General features: G+C 46.0%; 1 protein-coding gene across 1 annotated transcript; it reads left to right on the forward strand.

The window, feature by feature from the left end:
- The first annotated feature begins 209 nt into the window (after positions 1 to 209).
- Positions 210 to 13559, forward strand: LOC8051672. The gene is made up of 3 exons (XM_042292159.1): positions 210 to 217; positions 580 to 683; positions 12804 to 13559. Exons 1-3 carry the CDS (start codon positions 210 to 212, stop codon positions 13499 to 13501), a joined length of 810 nt encoding a protein of 269 aa, XP_042148093.1. The 3' UTR covers positions 13502 to 13559.
- The last annotated feature ends 7600 nt before the right edge of the window (positions 13560 to 21159 follow it).

Here is a 21159-nt window from a genome sequence, read left to right on the forward strand (position 1 = left end):
TACATTGTTAAATACGTATTTGTATTAATTTAATTTCCTCTTACTTCCCTGGATACTAGGGCCAAACAATATCAATACTTTTCCTTTTTTTTTTCTTTTTGTTTTGCTTAGTAAGTTTATTTTGGCACAGGCGTGGTGAAAATCTTAGCAAAAGTGGCATTTTGGCGCAAGATGTAGCACACTTTCGTTTATGGCGAGATTTGCCGCAAATGTCGTGGTACTTCCATCACTGGGAGTGCCGTACTGTTGAATGTCGCGATCCTGACGATTGGGTGCAGATGTTCTGTCAAAAAGTATAAGCGAACGGGAGTGTGACTGTCGTCGCGGTGTACCTACTCATGTCTGTCAAAGCTTCCTCTAGATCTAGTGGGGATATCGTATATATCTGTCATTCAGCATTGCTCATTTGGAGCAATCTTCCGGCCAATTTTCTCATTTTTCAAGAATGTCGACCAATAGTTGACTTTTCTAGTGCGTCGCGGTTCGGTATATATAACCCATGGACTAGGGAAGGTGTGCCCCAAACTTTCGGTTCCGAAGATGTTCCCTAACAGTTTCTTCTCGTCTGCCCCTTTGCAGCGGTCCTGGAGATGAACGCCGTGGCCGTGAAGCTGTACAGCATCCGCGGAGTGGTCAGCAAACGCTACCTCTGCATGAACCGGAAGGGACAGCTCTCGGGACAGGTACGCCCGGCGACTCCTTCCGCCGACAGCTTAAGACTCGCGGTTCTTCACTTATCTTCACGCTTGGGCATTCGCTGTTCGGCTTTCTCATCGTCTAATGACGCAATCCCATTGACTGTTTAATAGAGACTCTCCGTGTTCTGTAGTCCTGATTCTTAAGAGTCGCTGTCAGGCTATTCGTGTGGAGAACGAAAATGAGGTCGGCGTCGTAGATTTGTTTATAACACCACTGTTGTGACCCTGCTCATATTCGAGTGTTGGGCTCGTAGTAAATCCTAGTATATGTGTAGTAAGTTCGTAATTGAGATAAGGGTTATGGCGCAAGCTAGCTGGTGAACGTTCATATCTAAACAAACGCAAGACAAATGAAAGGACGAACACAGCCAATGATATTGCAGAATTAAACAATAAGTACGCAGAAAAACAAATTACGAAACAAAAACCCTGAATATGGTTGTCCAAGCTTTGCGCATTTAGCGCATTCTCCAACTGATGGTGTTTGTGAACAGTGCCCCGTTTTAGTACACTCAAAGTTCCGCACGTCTAGCCGGTTGAATGACACGAATATCATCGGGTGCGCTAAACTAGTGTCAATTTATATAAATGTATAATTTGTAACCAATAATATCACCGCACTGATTGGTTATTAATAACCGAAGCCAATCCCGAAGCGATGCTTGCCGGTTACGGTCGGCCACAGGCTGCGGTCACAAGTATCCCCCACGGAGACGAAATCAAATGGCGTGGGGACTAGCACACTCTTTCGAGTTTCCGTGTCGCTCCGAACGCCAATCATTTTTGATCGGTGGCAAGTTGGCAACCAATGAAAAGGACGATCGGTTTCAGGTTTTAATGGGAATGCGGTCTTAGTGGCAGCTAGAGAAGCGTTCACCTTTTGCGCCACTCATATGGCGTGCCCACTGGATCTTGATACCGATCGAGCAGATCGGAAGAAGATCCATGATTGTAGTTTCGTATTTATATCGGGATAGTATGCACGCAGAAGCTTCTGAGAGTGCGATCAGAATGAGTGAAGGCTTAGTGCTCAGGTTCTTTCTTGCGAAGAGCTCGACCAGCGTGCCTGTATTTGTATTTCTAGAGCTGTAAGTATAGAGGCTATTCTTCGATGAACGATTTAGCTGTACTTAGTCTTCCGTCGTAGCTCTCAACTCTTACTTGCACTTCTCCGCGGTTTGTCATTCTTGTAGCGCGTAAACCGAAACATATTTTCTTTTTTTGTCGCCCTGCATTTTTCAAGTTTTAACCCACCGTGTTTTATACTTATTTTTAATCGTCAAAAGCAGCCAACAACCAATTTTGCGGTCATGTTTTTGGTCACCAGCACTGAACGAAGCATGTTCCCTTTGTCAACTGAGAAACGCAAGATTAAATTTCGATGCATATGTTGAGTGCGATGTGTTAGTACGCACCTGTCCTACAAAACGGTTAGCCTATGAGCCAGACATCCTAAATGTCTATAAACCTCTAGTGTTTTTCTTTCTTTTTTTTCAATTTTGTTGTTTGCGAATTTGTGTCTCTATAATGTCTCTACCTTCACGACTTTGAGGGGAATGCTGGTTTTTATTGGCCCGATGGGACGAAGCCATTGGTCTGTTTTCGTTAGGCCACAGCGACTCTATAACTAAACTCCACAGTGAAGAAGTCTACGCCGTATACTTAGGTTCAGAAGGCAAGCTGTTTCGAAAACTCCTCGGCTGCACATCAAATCGACATACTAGGATATTCCCATGGCGTTGAAACCAACCCGCAACATGAGCAAGATTAAGAGAAGTAGAGCCAATACCAACCGGGCGCGTTTTAAACCATTCGAAACAGTTTACTGCCACATCGATGACGCTTCCTGTTTTATTACTCGCCCGAAGAATCCGGGAAAAAATAGTTAAGGTTGCAGGTAGACCCGTTCGACAGGTTGGACTCGCTCAGTACGTGCAAAGTGGGCTCCAGACCCCATGCAACGCGAGAAAAAAAGAAAAAAAAAAAGCGAGATCTTTTTGGGATATTCGATTGCCGGAGGGGGGGAGCGAGACATCGAAAATCTTCGGGACTCTTCGCAGAGTACGACTTCCGGTAACTGCTCCCGCACAGAGCCATACAGAATGAGCTACACAGTCTCCGGCGCGTGCAAGCGTGCGGATCGGAAGGCGAGCAAAGCGTGCACTTCGGTTCCGGCCACTGCCGGTACCCCCCTTATCGAAACGCAATATGGCGATGCCCTTCCCCCGCCCCTCCCCCTACGCGAGGCCCGGGCGGGCAACGTTCGGGCGGCACGAGAGCATCAAAACAATGCGCCCGTGATTGGCAGTACTCGGAGTGTTCAAGTTCAAGGAACGACGGCCGGGGGGGCCCCACCATTCCTCGCGTCGCCGCCGCCGCCGCAACGTCGACCTCCCGCCGGTGGCGTCAATCAGATAAGCGGCAGTCTGACGACGCGTCTTCCTCCGCCGCGCTCGTGCACACAGACACGCACAACAACAAGCATGTGCAGTGCGCACCCCTTTTTCTACATAGAGACGCCCGCGGAGAAGCCAATGTAGACAACATTCGTGCAGCCCACATGTGTCTCGCACCCCTCATCCTCGCGTGCAGTATTGTCGTGGGGGGAGGGGACGACCGCCGGGGAGCAGCTCTCCGCGGTAGAGCGCCAGGCAAATGATCTCTCCGCTAGCGAAAAATATTGCTCCGTGCGCTGTTTGCGCCGTGTAAATATTGGGGTGGAGAAGTTTATGTAACAGAATTACCTCTCGAATAGTACGTCATGGCGAGTGAGGTACGTTTTGTGGCCTTTGGGAGTGCTCGCCCAATCGTGTTATAGTACAACTGGAAAGGGGGGTACACACGATGGGTGTTGCCAGTTTCCAAGGAGCAGTGCACGCTTTGAGACCCCTGAGAAGAGTGTGGCTAACTTTAATCCGTTGCCTGCCCCTTATGAACCATAAAGCCCAACCACGAGTGTGACTCGCGTTTCGGTTTCGGCGCTCGTTTAGGGCGCTTTCTGGCAGATGGTAAAACCACCCCCGTTGCTCCATTTACCTTGGGTAGTTTGCTCGTTTGTTTTGTTGTTCGATACAGAAAGGACGCTCCGTTTATCCCCCCTCAAAAAAACACTCGCTTGTGAGTGTCCATGCTAAAACAACGTGGATTTGGTGTGGATGTGCGCTTTAGCCAACGAAGAGATTCAAGAGCTTTTTGAAAGAGAAGAATGCTCGGGCATATGGGACAACGAATCCTTCCGCCTTTCCTATCTTTAGGAATCAGACGATAGTTTGATGGGCAGTTACAGGAGTGATGAAAACGGTGCGAATCCTTCAAGCAAAGCATTCTAATAACTTCGGCGTCTTTGCGTCAGTTGGACTCTGACCAGAAGTGCTGATTTAGAGGAACATATGACACCTAAAAGTCGAGGAAATGTTTTTGTTTTATTTTAAGGCAAACTGCCTCTTTAAAATAAAAGTTTGCTGTACGTTCCTCGAAGGAAAAAGTGTGTAGGCAACGAGTTAAACTGCCTCGATTCATTGTTGGATTTTTTAATATAAACACCAGCCAACACGAGTGACCAAGAGTACTTCCCGAAAAGGACATGGCGTCTTCCAGTTGATGCTAGCTCTTTACACCGCTGTTTCCTTTCTAAAACCTGCATCGCTACACCACTACTCTGCGCTGCAAAGAATGTCTTGTAAGAAGTACCAAGTGCGCCTTTTATCTAGATATAACTTCAAATATATCCTTTATAAAATAAGTGGGACTTCCAGATCGATTTTTCTGTATTTTAACCCAGTCTAACTTACAAGTGGACGAGGTTGGGTTCAAAGTAATAAAAAAAAATTATAAAATCCACAGTGGTTTAGACGTTACTACACTCAGGAGGCGAGTCTGCATGGGCTAGCTCTCAATGTTATGCGAAGACTGGGAACAACAATATTTCATCAAGCGTTGGGCTAAACACATTCGCTAACGCTTAGCTGGAGAAAGTGTTCCTCCTGCTTGATATCTTACAAACAATTTGTATCGCACAGAAATGACACTTGTATGGCGCTGCGCACGAATTAGCAGAAAGGAAAGAAGTAGCGTGTATTTATACCTCTTGACGTGATATCCGTTAACCAAATATTACGCGGCTCTTCTGCGTAAAAGACGGAAAGCCGTCCGTCCCTCTGAAGCGCTAAGTAACAGCTTGCTTGGAACCAACTGGCCGATTGCAAATACCGTTCGGGGGGATTCAGGGTACTGACTCAGCGAGTCGACCATAATCCTGTCAATTTCGAGAACGTTGCTAGAGACGTAACGTAGAGAGACACTCAACGCGGAAGAAAAACGCGGGACTCCGTTTCTTTTCTGAGAATAACGGCCACCAAAAAGCCGGTTACTCGATACAAATCATCGCACAGAAAAAAGAAAAAAAAAGAAAGGAGTGCAGCAAGCTTGGAAACGCTGGCGCCGAACGACAAACGATGTCTCTCCCAGACCAGACAGCGCCTGGTTAGAGAGCACTCGGGGAGACTTTCTGGAAGTCGACCCGGCCATTGATTCACGCTAACGTCGCCTCGTCGTAACTATATCAGACCGCCCAAGGAAATGGTGCCCCAATACGGCAGACGAACGGGCACGCAGACGCCGAGACGCGAAGGAGGGAAAGGGAAAGAGCACATTACCGGAAGTACCCGAAGATCCGAAAACGAACGCTAGGGGGGGGGGGGGGGGCTTTTATTTTTTCTTCTTGTTGCTGCATACGTCCGCCGGCATTGTAGTGCAGTTAGTGTGTCTCCGCTCGAGCGTTGACCCCCTCGGAAAAATCGATGCTTGGCCGTGTAGTGCACTCGACCAAACAACGTGGCCAAGTACGAAGCAGCAAGAAAGCGGAGAGCAGGTGCGGTGTAACTTCCGAAAAAGGGAAATCCCCGCAGACCCTCGAGCGTTCCGCCGTCCAGACGGTCTTGATGAGAACATCCGAGCCTTTGTCGTTAGCTTCGCTAGACGGTCTACAACTGCGCAACAGTAACCGAAATTGTTCCTTATCCGGAGCAGAAGCGCAATTAGGAGGCACTTCCTCTAGTTTAGTTTCTGTGGTTAGCAAACTTGAGACGGGAGGCACTCACTTGATCGAATGACGTTTTAGCGAACGCCCACGTTTCATCGAACGACACTTTAGCGAATAGTCGGACGCCGCGAAGCGGCGTTTTCGGGTGGGCCAAGTGAGTTCATATTTTTGTAATGAGTTGCCGCAGACTGTCGCCGCGAAGCGGCGTAAAGCGCAGCGCGACGGATGGGTTAACGCGCGCCCCCGTTATTCGCTAAAACGACCATTCGCTCAAATGTCGCCATTCGCTAAAATGTCATTCGCTCTTGTGATATGGACCCACTTGAGACAGAGAGCAGTAAAGCAAAAAGAAGAGACAGAAAAAAAAAACACAGACATTCTTTTCAAACGTATCTCGGTTCCCTCTTGTTGTTTATACTCGTAGTTTGGTGTAGGGCTCGGAAAAAATTCGGTCTTCTTTGATTTTGAGGCGGTGGAGAACGATGTAAGATTGCTCCAGTTCAATGAGATCTTCGTCTGTAGTCGGGTTGAGCCTGTCTTTCCGTATTCTTTTTTTCAACCTAGCTTCTTCGCCTAGACAAGTTGTAAACAAACCAGTAACTTGGTGGCAGGGTGCAATTTGACCGGGTCTTGTTTGTTTGTTTGTTTGTTTGTTTGTTTCTTTGTTTGTTTTTCGTTTGCCTTCGCGCACGATGCTGTTGCCGCGCGGTGCAAAGCAGAATTTACAAGGCAGTAAATAATCGCACGACATAAACCTATTCCAGAGTTTCGAATACGCACGCGCAGGGATAGCAGAAGTGCGTTCTTCTATTTCTGACGCAATACTTACGCGGTGGTATCAGCAGCCACTAACAAACGGACACAAGGTAGAAAACAAGCACAAGCGCAGGTTGGCACCCTTCTATTTTAATTTTATTTGTTGGAAAATTCCCCAATAACACTATGTAGTTGGTAGCTGGGGAGCGTTTCGGCTGTTATGGTTCTCATCCTAAAATTTGTGAGCAGGAGAAGGCAATGGTGCCATTTATCGGGCACGTAAAGTCACAAACCATGTTGTAACTATATTAAACCGAAGCGTGAATTTTACCTTAGCTGAACATACAGACACACACTAAACCCCGCGTTTAGCCTGGGACTACAGTCTTCCTTCATACGTCGCCAATCGTCCGAAAATAATCCTTAGCAAAGAACGATGGGAACAAAAATTAGTTGCTATAATGCTTCCAGTGGAAGAAACTATCTTTAATATATACATACAACTCGTTTCCGTACACGTCCACAGGGCGTCGGAAAGACACGAGAGACTTCTAGCGGGGCTCTCCAATAAGCCAAGAGCACCTAGAAGACAAGGGCTGCTCATGACGTCATCTTTAGTGGGTTCCCGACGCGCCCCAAGCGGGAAACACTGTGAAGCTCGACGTGAGTCGCCTCAAAGTGGCAGACGCGTCCGTCTTGGTGAAGCCGCCTGCTAGCGTCGAGCTCGTTATGAAACGCTCCAAGACGCGATGACGGTGAGAGTGACGCAAGGTAGGCGTCGCTGCGCGAATCAAACTCGTTTGCATGCGGGGGGCTTGTTCTCTCGGTGGTATCGCATGAGCCCTCGTCCTTCGTCTCCTCTTTCTCCCTTTTAGCAAAGAAAAGACCAGTGGCATCGTCCGTGTTCGTTATACGGGTAGAGGCCATGGTGTCTACGAATGGTGTGCTCGTATACCACCTATGCATGGGGGGAGTGCCCCCAAACCTATATAGTCAAAATCGCGAGACATAGCGGTTTAGCTTTTTTGCTAGGTCGATGTGCCTCATACAATCGGCCTTATATGAGCATGAGAGTTTGTTAAGATTGTTTTTCCTCAACGTGTCGGCGTAAATGGGAAATGGCAACTTTACAGGAGTTAATACTTTAGTCAGTATGATTATACGAGGTTCCACAGGAATGAAAGGTATTTATAAAAGATAGTAAACTTTTTTGTTCGGGTTTGTACGATTGTTATCACACTATTACAAACCTCGGGAATATTACGTTTCTTCAATATGGCGGGCAAAAGGTCAGTATATATATATATATATATTTTTATTTTTTTTTGTTCAAGAGTGGTCCATAAGATTCGAGGCCAACACATATGTTAGGACTTAACAAGAAGTGTACGTTCCCGAGTTGCTGATTGGAGTTCATTATTATTTTATTATTGCTATCTATAATTAATATTTCCCGGGAATACTACGATCAGTGTAGTTGATCGGCCGAAATCAATTTTTCCGAAAGTCTTTCGGAACTTTAGAGAGATGGAACAGGAGTGCAATTGGTTAGCTCTCTTCCGCGCTGTCATCATCATCATCATCATTCCGGAGTGTTTTGGATGAGTGGTGAAAACAAAATAGATGAATATCACAGCAGCTGCTGCATGGAAAATACATCGGCAGGTAAAGCCGCAGTTGCCTAGCAGGAGGTCCCAAACCCAGACGCCAGCTCCGATGCGTCAGGGCTCTGCCTCGGCGTGAATCGAAACCCGTTCGTTGCCAACTGTGGCATCCAGGTACCGGCTTCTTTAGACCCCGCTTACAGGCTCTGTTATAGGCTCCGACGTTGAGAGCAGCGAACGTAGCGTAGCGCAGAACGCGCGCGTTTTATTGGCCGGAGAGCAGAAACTCGATATTTGCGACCGAACAGTATCTGTGTGCGCTGCGCTATGTCGCGTTTGCTGCTCGAAGGCGGAGTAGAGCAGAGCCATAGCCTCCTATATACTGACAAAACCTGGCATTTTGCCACGAGAAGCGGCCACGAATATGGAAAAGGTAAAGCGGCACACAACGGATCAGAGGGGAGCCACATGACTGGCGCCCCGCTGCGGCGAGACGCCGAAACACACCTCTCCCAATCGAACGAGTGTGTTTCGGGTTCTCGCCGCTGCAAAAGCTGTGCACTGACCTCCAGGTTCCCCGGGAAATGGCTCTTTGATGGTCCGTGCTACCAGATCCTCGCGCTCTAAATCTGCGACCGGGCATTCTATGACTCCGTCGTCGAACTGCCAGGCTTTTTGAGTAAGAGGAGGCTATGACAGAGACTTAACGCGAGGACCGCAGGTGAAGTTGACCGCGCTCGACTGCGCCAATGACTGTGCAAATTCAATCGGAAACCCGAAAGCGCTCAGTCTTCTGTCGGTGAAGGGAATAGATCCTAGATGATGTGTCTTGTTCACAAATGCATATAATATTTCGTCGATACAGCACTTACCATCATCTCAAATGAAACAAAATAAAATGCAATTAGTTTCCACCTTGCCACAATACAGACGATGTGCCGTGAACAAAAGCTGCGCAGCATGGCGTAGCCACCCTTTTTTGTTCCTCACCATCTGTAAATACTTCGATATTTGTGTCTTTAATGTTCATAATATAAGTATTTATTTATTCGTTTCCTCACTCTCTGAGGCATTTCAGAGACGAGAGGGGCGAGAAAGACACATCCGTAGCAAGAGTGAGCTTGGTATTTGCTCGGCACATATGGGCCATACCAAATTATTAACATTTCATTACGAAGGTTTTTTGTCTCTTCCAATAAAGAATCCAACCGTTTTTGGGCGTCAACTCCAAGGAAATCGAATGGGCGTCAAGCAAAATACGCAGCTTTTTTTTCTTTATTTTTTATTATAATTGTCTTTGAAAAGGAAACATTGTTCTGCGGCTGTCACGCACTAGCAGTGATCCAACTTGGCGCAGGATGGCAACGCTGAGCTCAGCAGCTTTGCGCGGTACGCGGTCCCGAGTCGCTGCAGAAGCTGTCGCTTGTCGAAAAGCAGCTGGATGTAGCTTTCCTTCCGGATGCATTGTAGTGTCATCAAAGTCCTCGTGAGTTATCGTGGCCCCCGCTGCACCATTCGCTACTTGCTATTATGTTTCCCTTCTTTATATCACACTCAATATTTCGCAACTGCGACGGTTTGCATAAGCCGGGGCACTCGAAAAAGTGCCGCCTCCAGTTGCGAATCAGAGAGTTCTCGAGTCTTTTCCAAGTGAAAAGCGTAAAAATCCAGAAGAAAAGATGATTCATTTTGTTTGGTCAACGTAATGATTAGTTAAGCTTTTGGGTATTTCATAACGTCCATTGTTCTGTTGTGACCGCACCTGCGACCAATTTTTTTTCTCTCTCTCTCTCTTTCTTTCTTTCTTTTTTTTTTCTGTCCCAATCGCTCGACACTCAAAAAAAGAATCCCGAGTGCAAATCTCACTGCAACGTACTCAAAGCACCAATCATTGTTACAATATCGCTTTAATTAGCTTCTTAGCCAATGGGGTGGGCAAGAGGGATCGCCCCTCCCCCCCCCCCCCTCCCCCTCCCCCCCGATTGGTCACAGAATTATACGTGGAAAATAGGCGTTCGCTACTTTTTGACAGTGAAATTTGATCGGAGCACGATACGGAGCGGCGCCTTCTCATGGGCTTATCCGAATAAAGCAGTACCAACGAATGGTGATCCAAAATCGTTGTGGTGTAGCGTGCACACTCTAAAAAGAGTCTGTGCGTCTACTTCCCTGCACAACACTCGGAGGGCCAATCACCGAACCTTACGGAGGCAGCTCAGCGAATGACGATGCCGAAACATATGTTTAGACCAAAAAACGCAGTCTGAGTTGTGACATTAAGCAGTGCAAAACGACACGCTTACATTGCTTAAGGTCACAACTCAGACTGCGTTTTTTGGTCCAAACATATGTTTCGGCATTGTCATTCGGTGAACTGCCTCCGTAAGGTTCGGTGATTGGCTCTCCAATTGTTGAGCGGGAAAGTAGACGCACGGGCTTTTTTTTTTTTTAGAGTGCAGCTGACCTAGGGTCAGCAGCACGTCATCAAACATGTCCGGAAAAAAGGCGACACCTCCGAACCTTCGAAGGAATGCAAGGCTTGGAAGGGATATCAACCTCGAAATGTGTGGGCTCATTATCCTTACCCCGAACAATCTCAGGTTTCGGTGCTATTCATGTGTGCACTAGTATACTGACTGAACCTCAAATCTCATCGGTGTTTGTTTATTACTTTTTTATGCGAGCACTTTTTTTATTAAGAAAACTGAGTACAAAAAGAATTGCACACAGGTTCCTAAACTTCAAGACAGGAAACACGAGAGAGATTTGTGCTTCCGCAAAAAAATTAAAAATATGCTACTAGTATGTTTCCTCTTCGAAATTTATTCGGTTTGTCAATAGCAGGTTGTGTTGAAGGTAAGTCTTTCTGAAAAAAAAAAAAAAATGAAGATGCAGAAATTATAAAGAAGCAAGGTTTATGCTCCTCTCGGTTCGAGTTCCCAAGAAAAACAATCAAGAAATTGTCAACCTTCGCGCGCTTTGAAAATGAAAGAATTGGCACTTTCTGCTGCTTTTTAAAACCCCAAACATTAGTCTAAGGTTTTGCTCCAGAGGGGGGAAATAACAACTTTCCAGTTTAATTCCAATTTACGCGAAAAATAAAGTCTTTTTTTTTTTGTGTGTGCGTAATTGTGTTGTGTGTATGTTTATACAGCTGGAAGTTAGTCAGCCTCAATGGGCGTCTTGTCTCTCAGCTGTAGATGAGCAATTTAGCCAGTGCGGTACAACCGCCAGCCTGGAGTCTTTAAGGTACACCACGCGGTAGTGATACACGACTGCACTCCAGTGCGATGAACTTCCAGATCGAAACGGGCAGGGGTGGGGATTGAACCCAGGGATCCTCCACGCGATCCACGCGCTCCGAGCTATAGTGTGCGCTAGCCCACTCGACCACCGATCCCTTTTTTTTATCTTTATAACAAAAATATTTGCAAACAAAATGCATGTTTTCGCTTCTGACTGCACATGCAGTCAGAACATTCTTTGTGGAAGTCTGTTTACATGTAGCGGTCACACCCAACTCATATTTGGCATCAATTATAGATGTGATCATTTATTAAAATCCTTATATACACAGAGGTATCACCACAGCGTCCAACTCAATGAATCTAATACAATTCTCACAGGTTCACATACGCACATACACTCACACCAATATTTCACTCTTCAAAAATCTGGGACGCCTAGACATGCATCGAAGGTGGGGAACAAATCGGGTTGACTAAAATGTGAAGCGTATACACTTCTCACTTGCGCTACCAGCTCTATAAAAAGCGAGTTCGTCGTACGCGGTTTTTGTACGTATCTGTCTATCATCCGGTACTTCCATAAACTATGTAATCCTAATAGGGCAAACATGTCGTACGGGAGAGCTTCATTTTTTTCTAAAATCGGACGAAGCGGAGACTGTAATCGTTAAAAATCGGGGGGGGGGGGGGGGGGGGGGGGGGGGGGCTTTTTCAATTTTTTTTTTAAGAGTGCGTTGCAGCATATCCTGGAATAAAAACGCGTCATTGCAATAAATAAAACAGTGTTTTATAGCTTCTGTCTTCTGTAGTTGTGTTCTATAGTGGTCTATAGTTTGACGTGTTGTTCTATAGGGGTCTATAGTTTGACGTGTTCTTCTATAGTGGTCTATACTTTCTATAATTTGATGTGTTGCTTAGAACTATAGACAGTGTTCTATAGTTTCTATAGTTTGGCGTGTTGCTTAGAACTGAGAGTATGACACTACGCCTTCTCGCTTCCTTGCATCGCTCTGTGGCAATGCGGAGAAGAAAACTTTGCGCACCACTTGTCTCGAGCACCACTTGCGCACCATTTGCGCACCATTTATTATTATTTCTCCGTCATACTTTTCGGGTGTTTTTAAGTATTTTTATTGGATGCATAGACGAATGAAACAGCCCCTATTAGGCTGCGGTTAACAGATCAGGTGCATAATGATTCGTTCAAACTGTTGTCTCCTCCTCGTTGCAGTAATGCCAATTACGTGTTCTGATTCTATACGTTGTGCTTTGCCATGTAATTAATCACTCCTGCCTCGGGCCATCGAAATCTGAAAGTACAAAATAAATAAGTAAATAAAATAACATAAGTAAATTTTAATATTTCGCACGAAAGCGGAGTTTGGTTGAACGACAGCGCCCCCTGGAGTCGATGGAAAGTGCAAACGTCGTCCTCTCCTTTCTTTTTACCTCGCAGAAGCGGCGCTCGGAGAAGTGCATCTTCCAGCTGAGCGAGCTGCCCAACGCCTACTCGACGTTCTCGTCCATGCGCTATTCCCGGGGAACCCGCTGGCGCTGGTACCTGTCCATCGGAAAGAACGGACACGTCAAGCGCGGACGGAGACCGCGCCAGAAGGGAACAAACTTCCTGCCCAGAAGCGTCAAGGACTTCCGCCTCTGACCCTCGGGATCCCAGGGAAGCGTCCTGTCCTCCGCCGCCGTTCTCCGACGACCGTTCCTCTCAAGACCAACCCACTGCCGCCACGTCGTCGACCCCGACTCGTCGATGAGTGCGTCGTTCCTCAGACTGTGACCTGCCGAATGACACCTGACTGCATCACTGACAAAGTGCTGAGTCGTACTGTGGAATCCCGAGTTGCCAGCGGTTTGTGTGTGTGGTGCTCCACGTTGAGGGAGGGTGTACCGGGACATGCGTACAAACTGGCCGCTTGCTGCTTTACGAGCTTCAAGTGCTTGACCTTCATGCGCGTTCACGTGGAAGTGTTGGTTATCATCGCGGAAGCTGCTCTTATATGTCTCGAATGTCGTTTGCTGCGATGCCAGTGCCACCAAAAATATTTTTGGAGGGAAGAGTGCCAAACGTTGGTGTATGGTTCAAGATTGACGGGCTCTTCTGCAAAGCGTGATGTAAGCAATTACAAGTTACGTTCATAAGTAGATAGCCTAGATTCGTCTTTGTGAATAGTGTTTGCATAAAAAAAAAAAAAAAAAAGTTCCTTGCAGATAGCTTGTCTGTCAGAATTCTAGCCACGAGATTCGCTATGCTGCGCACATCCGTGAAGAGTCTTACCCTAGCTTAAAACACTACGAAGCCTATACAATGGTCTATGTCGCATGAGCTGCGGTACACTAGCCCACTTGGCCACCAGTCCCTCTAATCTAGAGGCCGTTGAATTGTCCGTGTATGGACAATGCTATGAGTCCGGTACTTGCGGGCACTTCTTGACTGCGCCTCTTAGGAAACGGATTTGTAAATTTACTCCAGGCTTTCCGCAACGAAGTTTTTTTTTACCGAAACAAATCCTCCTACGTGAAGGTGTCATGAAGGACAGCAAAGATCTGAGATTTGTGTACACTATACCAAACATGTAACGTACGAAGTTTCGTTCATTTTGCTCTTTTGTATAGGATATATCCTTGCCACGTAAATGGTATGTGATCGACGTTTCTTGTGTCCATCTTTTTTTTTTTTTTTTAGCTAGGATTTGCGAATGTTGGTTCAAGGTCCAACCAAGGCGGTGTTTATGTGCTACATAGAACTCCGCGCGATTCTTTAGCGCGCCTACGGGTTAAACGAGCTTTTTCATCACAGACACCCAGTTATTTGTTATTCTCCTTTCTTAGAGTGTGCTTCTTATCCAGAGTGTCAGTCCAAACCGAATAACGCGACCTCTTTGAAGCTTATTTATTTAAAGCAATAACGGTTGAATTCAAACTTCTACATGCCCATCACTCATCCCACGTGGTAGAATTAATCATCGTTATGACAGAACAACAAAAAAACTTATTGTCTTATTTATATGGCACACTTCTACAATCCCATCGAATGCACGGCAAGCAGTCACGCGACCAAGTTTCCCTTCGTGTGTGCTTAGGATTATCCATGTAATAATCTAAACAACGCTTTTTTTTTCTTGGGGGCGGGGGGGGGGGGGGGAGGGAAGGGGGGAGGGGGACGTTTTTAGTGAATGCCTCGCCATAATAGTCATCGAAGACTACCTCAACCTACTGGACAACGATTACACCTTTTTTCATATGCTCTCTTCCGTAAGAGGCGGTTCAACTTTATATTGCCATGCAAGAAACGCTTTACTCTTAGCCACGTGGTGCGAGCTAGCCATCTTTCCTAATAGAATCGCCCGCGAAGCATCTCGTGTCTTTTTTATGAGCCTTATTCGTTTACAATGAGTGCTCTTTTTTCATCGAGGGAGGTCGGTACGTGATACACGGCCTCACATCTCCAGGACTAAAGCCCCAACTTTTCCAGTTTCAAACTGCCTGTTGTACCGAACGTCGAGCTCGTCGACACCTTTTTGGTTGTACCGTGGCAACCAAGTTTGAAGTATGCAATCATGCCGTTAGCATCGAACAGAGCTCAGAGTGTCCATGCCGGAAATGCGTGTCTATCCGTTCATTTGGTTGGCCATGGTGGTCTATGCACTGATATCGTGTGCCTCATTGTAAGCTGTACATGAGGGGAAACTTTGAGATCTCCATCCGTAACTTTTGTGCATCGCAGTATAATGATGTTGTCGATGTCGAATGTTTATGTGAAGACTCTGAAGACTGGCCGGATTTTTATGCCGCCGAATGAATGATCACACCGGACGTGAGGTGTTTAAGATATGGTCAACTACTGTGAACTCCATGAAAAGCGAACGATTACTGCAATTAGCTACGATGTTGGGTAAATAGTTGTTTGACATAAAAAAAAATCAAATAAAACAAACTGCGCAGGAATGATTTCCTAGCTTGCGACAGGACTCTTCCCAGTCAAAATACCCGCGAGCGTTACCTTATGCGCTTAGTGCGTAGCATTTGATAGCATTTATACGTCTTTCACATCGACTTTGAAGCACTATACAAACTTGGCTCCTGAACGTTTCTACAACGAAGTCTCAGGGCGTTGAACAACCAACTGCCGTGCGCAATCGTTTTTGTCACGCGTTATTTGTGTCTTCTCGACGTGTAGATAGTAGCTAGTTTTATTACCAAGTGTCTAAGCCATGTTTTGTACATATATTCGACGTGTAAAATAGCGTATTAAAGCACGTTTTCAAAGCAACGTTTCGCTTATGTTTGACGCGTGTGTGTCTTAAAGCGCTTCTGGGGAAGAGAGAGAGAACTTTATTGTATTTATTGGCCCTCGGTCAGTGGCGGTCCCAGACATTGGTTTTAGGGGGGCGAAATCGCTGCTTAAATAACAAAAAAAGAGACATCACACTTTTTTGTGAATAAAGATTTTTTTTTTTTTATTAGTATCACTGTTTGCAAGTCGGAAATGCGCAACATGTAAACCTTTGCTCGCAATATAGCTTTAGCGCTGAATACATTCGACACGTGCACAATCGTACAACATTACATATACTTTTTTATTTATTCACAAATGTTACTACTTTCCATTGAAAGGTGTCGTAGGACTGCGGTTTTATATAACAAATATAAAAAGTGCAGTGAAAGGTTTCTAATGAAAATGAGCAATAATTGAATTAATGAAGTAATTTTCAAAACCTCATTCACACTTGGCAAACTGTACACGTGCTCTCTTTTTGCTTGGCTGTAAAACAAAAAATAATTATAAAAAGCGATCGATTTGGGGGGGGGGGGGGGTCGCCCCATTCGCCCCCCCCCCCCCCCCCCCCCCCTTAGGACCGCCACTGCCCTCGGTATAGAGTTCCGCTGCCCTCCCTCTTGGAACTGGACCCGTAAGGGGGGGGGGGGGGGGGGCAAGTGGGGACGATGGTTCAGTCCAGAGTTGTTCCTGCAATCCACTCTAGGGCTGCCCGGATATACTGTGCCAGGTATACCTGATACTGAAGTTTGGTGGCTGTAATCAGCCACCCCGGGTTAGGAGGAAGGGAGAGAGAAGTTGGGGACGGGAGGGATTGGAGGTGTATCAGGCGTATCATGTACAGCGCCTCGCATGACAAGCGCAGTGCGCCCGACTATCACGTCCATTAAACTACGTTCTTGTTGCTCTGCACACGATCCTGTCGACTGCCTCCTTTATCGCCTATAATACATGGTGTCAGAAGTGGCCGGTGCGGGCCCCGGCGTAGTCGGACGACGCAGTGACGATGATGAATGAGCTCAAAACGCCGGAGCCCTTACAACTGCCGGGCAACCTCTTCAAAAACTGGAAGTGCTTCAAGCAGAAGGTGGAGCTGTTCCTGAAGGCTACGGCATCGAACGAACCTCCAAGAAGTGAAGCTGCAAAAGCTGCAGTCCTGCTGAGCGTCGCCGGCGACGAAGCACTCGACGTCTTCAACAACTTCAAGTTTGAAGACGGGGAAGAGCAGGACGACTACGCACCCCTCGTCAGAAAGTTTGAAGAATACCTCGCCGAGGTGAGCAATGGAGTGCGCGAACGCCACGTATTTCGCCAAGAGCGCAAGCCGAAGGAGAACCCGTCGAAAAGTTTATTCGGGACTTGAAAAAGGTAGCCGCCCAGCGCAATTTCGGAGAACTGCATGACTCAATGATCAGGGACCAGATCGTGTTCGGCACGAATGATTCGAAACTTTGCGAGAAAATGCTTCGCGAGCAGGGTCTGACGTTGCTAAAGGCAGAAGAAATGTGCAAAGTAGCGGAATCCCTGGCGAAACGAAACTTAGTCTGGAACAAGGCGGCCGACCGTATAGTGTTGCTATCTCACAACAAGTGGCACTGCAACAAAGCAAGGCGGACCAAAAAGACAAAAAACAATTACGCTACGGAAAATGCAATCGGCGACACGAAGTCAGACGGTGTCCCGCCTACGGGAAAAAAAACACGATTGGATAAGGAAAGCTCAAGTTTCTATTCGAGAAGTCCTTCTTAAAGTTGACACCGGATCTCAAGTCAGCATGTTACCGTTTTCTGTGTACAAAAAAGCTGCGAGCGCCAGAAGAGTTAAGCCCATGTCGGAAGCTTAATCATTTCGCTATTTGCTGTCCTATCTCGACCGTAGTTGGTGAAGTAAGCAAACATGACGTCGGCGATGACTTTGACATTCTGGAGATAGGAGGCGAAAACGGCAAACACGATTGGATCATCAAAGCTCAAGTTTCTGCTCGAGAAGTCCTTCTTAAAGTTGACACCGGATCTCAAGTCAGCCTGTTACCGTTTTTTTGCGTACAAAAAGCTGCGAGCGCCAGAAGAGTTGAAACCCAGTAGCTCTGTCCTGCGATCGTACACAGGAGGATTTATAAGAAACTTTGGAACTACGTGCCAGAAGGTGACCGTCGGAAAGGCTGCTAATAGGAAGTTTTAGTAGACCGTGTTTCCTCATCCGCTAAGCCCCTTCGCTACCCGGAACTCTACAGTCAAGGCCATCGGCGCGCAGGCGCGGTGGCGGTTTCTTCGTTGCGGAGGGCTTAGCGGAGGGGGAAACACGGTCTACTAAAACTCCCTGATAGTGTGAAGTTCTTTGTCGTGAAAGACGGTCGCCGGGCCATATTGGTTGGGACTGAACACAAGCGAAGCTAGGAATTGTGCAGCGCACAGTGGACGCCATCAGAACTTCGGAGGAGAACAAGGCTGCCAAAGACTTCAGGCACCCTTTTGATTGTTTAGACTGCCTGAAGCAGCCCTAGAGCATGGTGCTGCAGCCTGGTGCCGCCCCCGTCGTCCAGCCAGCCCGGAGGGTGCCCCTGTCCCTCCGTCAGCCTCTTTGCGACGAGCTCCAAAAAGTGGAACAAGCGGCAATCATCAAAAAGGAAGACTCCCGCACCGACTGGGTAAGCCCTTTGGTTTTAGTAAAAAAATAAAAAAAAAATTGCAGACTTTGGGTCTGCAAGTACTTAAGAAGAATTAACGAGCATGTGAAGAGGCAGCATTACCAGCTTCCAAAGCGTGAAGACATAGAAAAACTGGCCGGCGCAGTCGTCAAGTGTCCAAGCTTGTTCTTCTGTCTCGTATGTCGCGCTGATTTGCTATAAGTACTGCTAATTATAAGATTACGATCGATATAACAAACAATAAAAACTGCGCACGCCAGGGTCGTGCACGCCCCTGGCGTGTGCGCGTGCGCGCGAAGCTCCGCTTATTGTGCGCGCGTGCCAGCGGAGCATGCTCCGCTGGCGCGCGCGCAAGCAGCTTGCTGCTGCTTCTAGCATCGGCCTTCTCGCGCTGCGCGCAAGCCGCAGGAGTCGAGGGCGAAAAATTACTGTCATACCTATTCAAAATAAACCTTACAGCCTTGGCCTGGATAGATTTAATGATATTAATGTCTTTTCTAAAATAAGGATCCCAAACAACAGATCCATACTCCAAGGTGGGCCTAACAAGGGTCTTATAAGAACATAGTTTAACCTCTTTACTAGAGCATTTATTTATTTATTTATTTATTTCATTTTCCCTCAAGGCCAGAGGCATTACAGAGGGGGAGAGCAAAGAAAAATACAGAAAAGGAAAACAAGCCTAGAAATAAGTTAAACACACTCAACAAATAAAAGATTAGTAATTGCAGTTTTGAAAAGGTCAGAGTCCGTGATGGTGGCAATTGTCCCGGGAAGGTGGTTCCATTCTCGTGATGTACGAGGGACGAACAATGAATGAAATGTTGTTGTGTTAGAATTTGGAATACCAACCTTGTGATTGCGATCGTTGCGAGAAGAAACGTAAAAAGGACGGGATATTAACTTGTCGCGCAGGATAGAATTGTGAAAATAAATCTTATGGAATAAAGAAAGGCGATAAATGCTACGGCGCAAGGCTAAAGGCGGCAATGATAGAGTAGCTTTCATGGCAGTCACGCTAGCCGTGTTGTGGTGGTTAGAAAGGATAAAGCGAGCTGATCTGTTTTGAATCGCTTCCAATGCAGTGATGAGGGTGACTTGTCCAGGATCCCAGACAGAGGCTGCATATTCCAACCTTGGACGAATTAATGTTTTATAAAGAGTCAACTTTAGTGCAACTGGAGCTAATGAAAAATTTCGTTTAACATAACCTAACATGCGGTTAGCGTTAGAGGAAACATACTGAATATGATTCTTCCATGATAGATGTTATGTGCACGCCAAAGTATTTATAAGACGACACCGGCTCCATATAAACCTGATCAAGAAAATAGTTAGGATTGTCAGAAGATTGTCGAGATACACGCATAGACTTACATTTGTTAGCGTTAACGCTCATTGACCATAAATCACACCACTCGATGATAGTGTTAATGTCGGACTGTAGAACACTGGTGTCATGATTATCTATTATTTCACGATAAAGGACACAGTTGTGAGCAAACAGACACATAGACGACGAGATGTTAACCGGGGGATCGTTAATATAAATTAAAAATAGCAACGGCCCTAGAACAGATCCCTGAGGAACCCCGGAAGTAACAGATACAAGAGATGAGTTACTATTATTGACAGTAACAAATTGCGAGCGATCAGACAGAAAAGATTGAATCCATGCAAGTATGTTAGGATCTAAGTTAAGCTTGGAAAGTTTCAGGATCAGAAGTTTATGAGACACTTTATCGAATGATTTTGCAAAGTCTAGGAAAATGCAGTCTGCCTAGGACCCTCGATCTAAAATGCAATGGAGGTCATGGGTGAAAGAGAGAAGCTGAGTTTCACATGAAAATGTATTTCAAAATCCATGCTGGGAAGGGCTGAAAAAAATTGTTAGACTCTAAAAAGCTGACAATGTGGGAGAAGATGACATGCTCAAGTAGTTTGCAAGGTATGCTGGTTATTGAGATTGGGCGGTAATTATGAGCAGAATGCTTGTTACCAGCTTTGAGTATAGGTACCAGCTTCCCTATCCTCCAGTCGAGAGGAAGAACGGCATCTTTGAATGACTGTTCGAACAACGTAGTTAATATTATGGATGAGCAAAATTTAGTATTCTTGAGGAATTTTGAATTGATACCATCCACTCCTGTTGAGGAGGACAATCTGAGATTTTCTATAATTGAAATCACTCCAACATAATTAAGAGGAATCGAAGTACGTTTAACATACGTAGAGTACGTAAGAGCACGTTTAACATAACCTAATTTTTTAAGGGCGCGAGAACAAATAAAGTCGACATGCTTGTCCCATCTTAGGTTGAACGTGAAAAAAATACCTAAATATTTGAACACCATAACTTCGCTTAAAATGACATCATCGATGCCATAGCTAAAAACTAAAGGGGATCTCTTATTCGTAAATCTCATAAACACAGTCTTATCAAAGTTAATATCCATTTGCCCATTTCTTGCTCCAATTAAAAAAACGGAAAAACGGATGAACAAAATGTAAATGCGCAAACAAACTGGTGTACATTGCACATGGTTAGAAGAACCCCGAGACTGCGGGTAAACGACACAACACTGAGAAGTCTCTATATAAAGACTTTTCAGTGTTGTGTCATTAACCCGCAGTCTCGGGTTTTTTCAGCCGTGTAGAGGATTCGTTAAGTAACACTTGATCATTACGAGACGAAATGCCATTGTACAGAATGCAGTCATCTCCATAAAGACGAATTTTAACGGGTATGTTTTCTACGAAATCATTTATATATAAAATAAATAAAAGAGGCCCTAACACCGAACCGTGAGGTACACCTCAGCTAACCGAAGCTTCCGAAGAGAAGGCATTCGCGAATGAAACAAACTGCGACCT

The sequence above is a fragment of the Ixodes scapularis genome, unplaced genomic scaffold, assembly GCF_016920785.2.
Source record: "Ixodes scapularis isolate PalLabHiFi unplaced genomic scaffold, ASM1692078v2 PGA_scaffold2__306_contigs__length_199485367, whole genome shotgun sequence".
In the NCBI taxonomy this organism is placed as follows: domain Eukaryota; kingdom Metazoa; phylum Arthropoda; class Arachnida; order Ixodida; family Ixodidae; genus Ixodes; species Ixodes scapularis.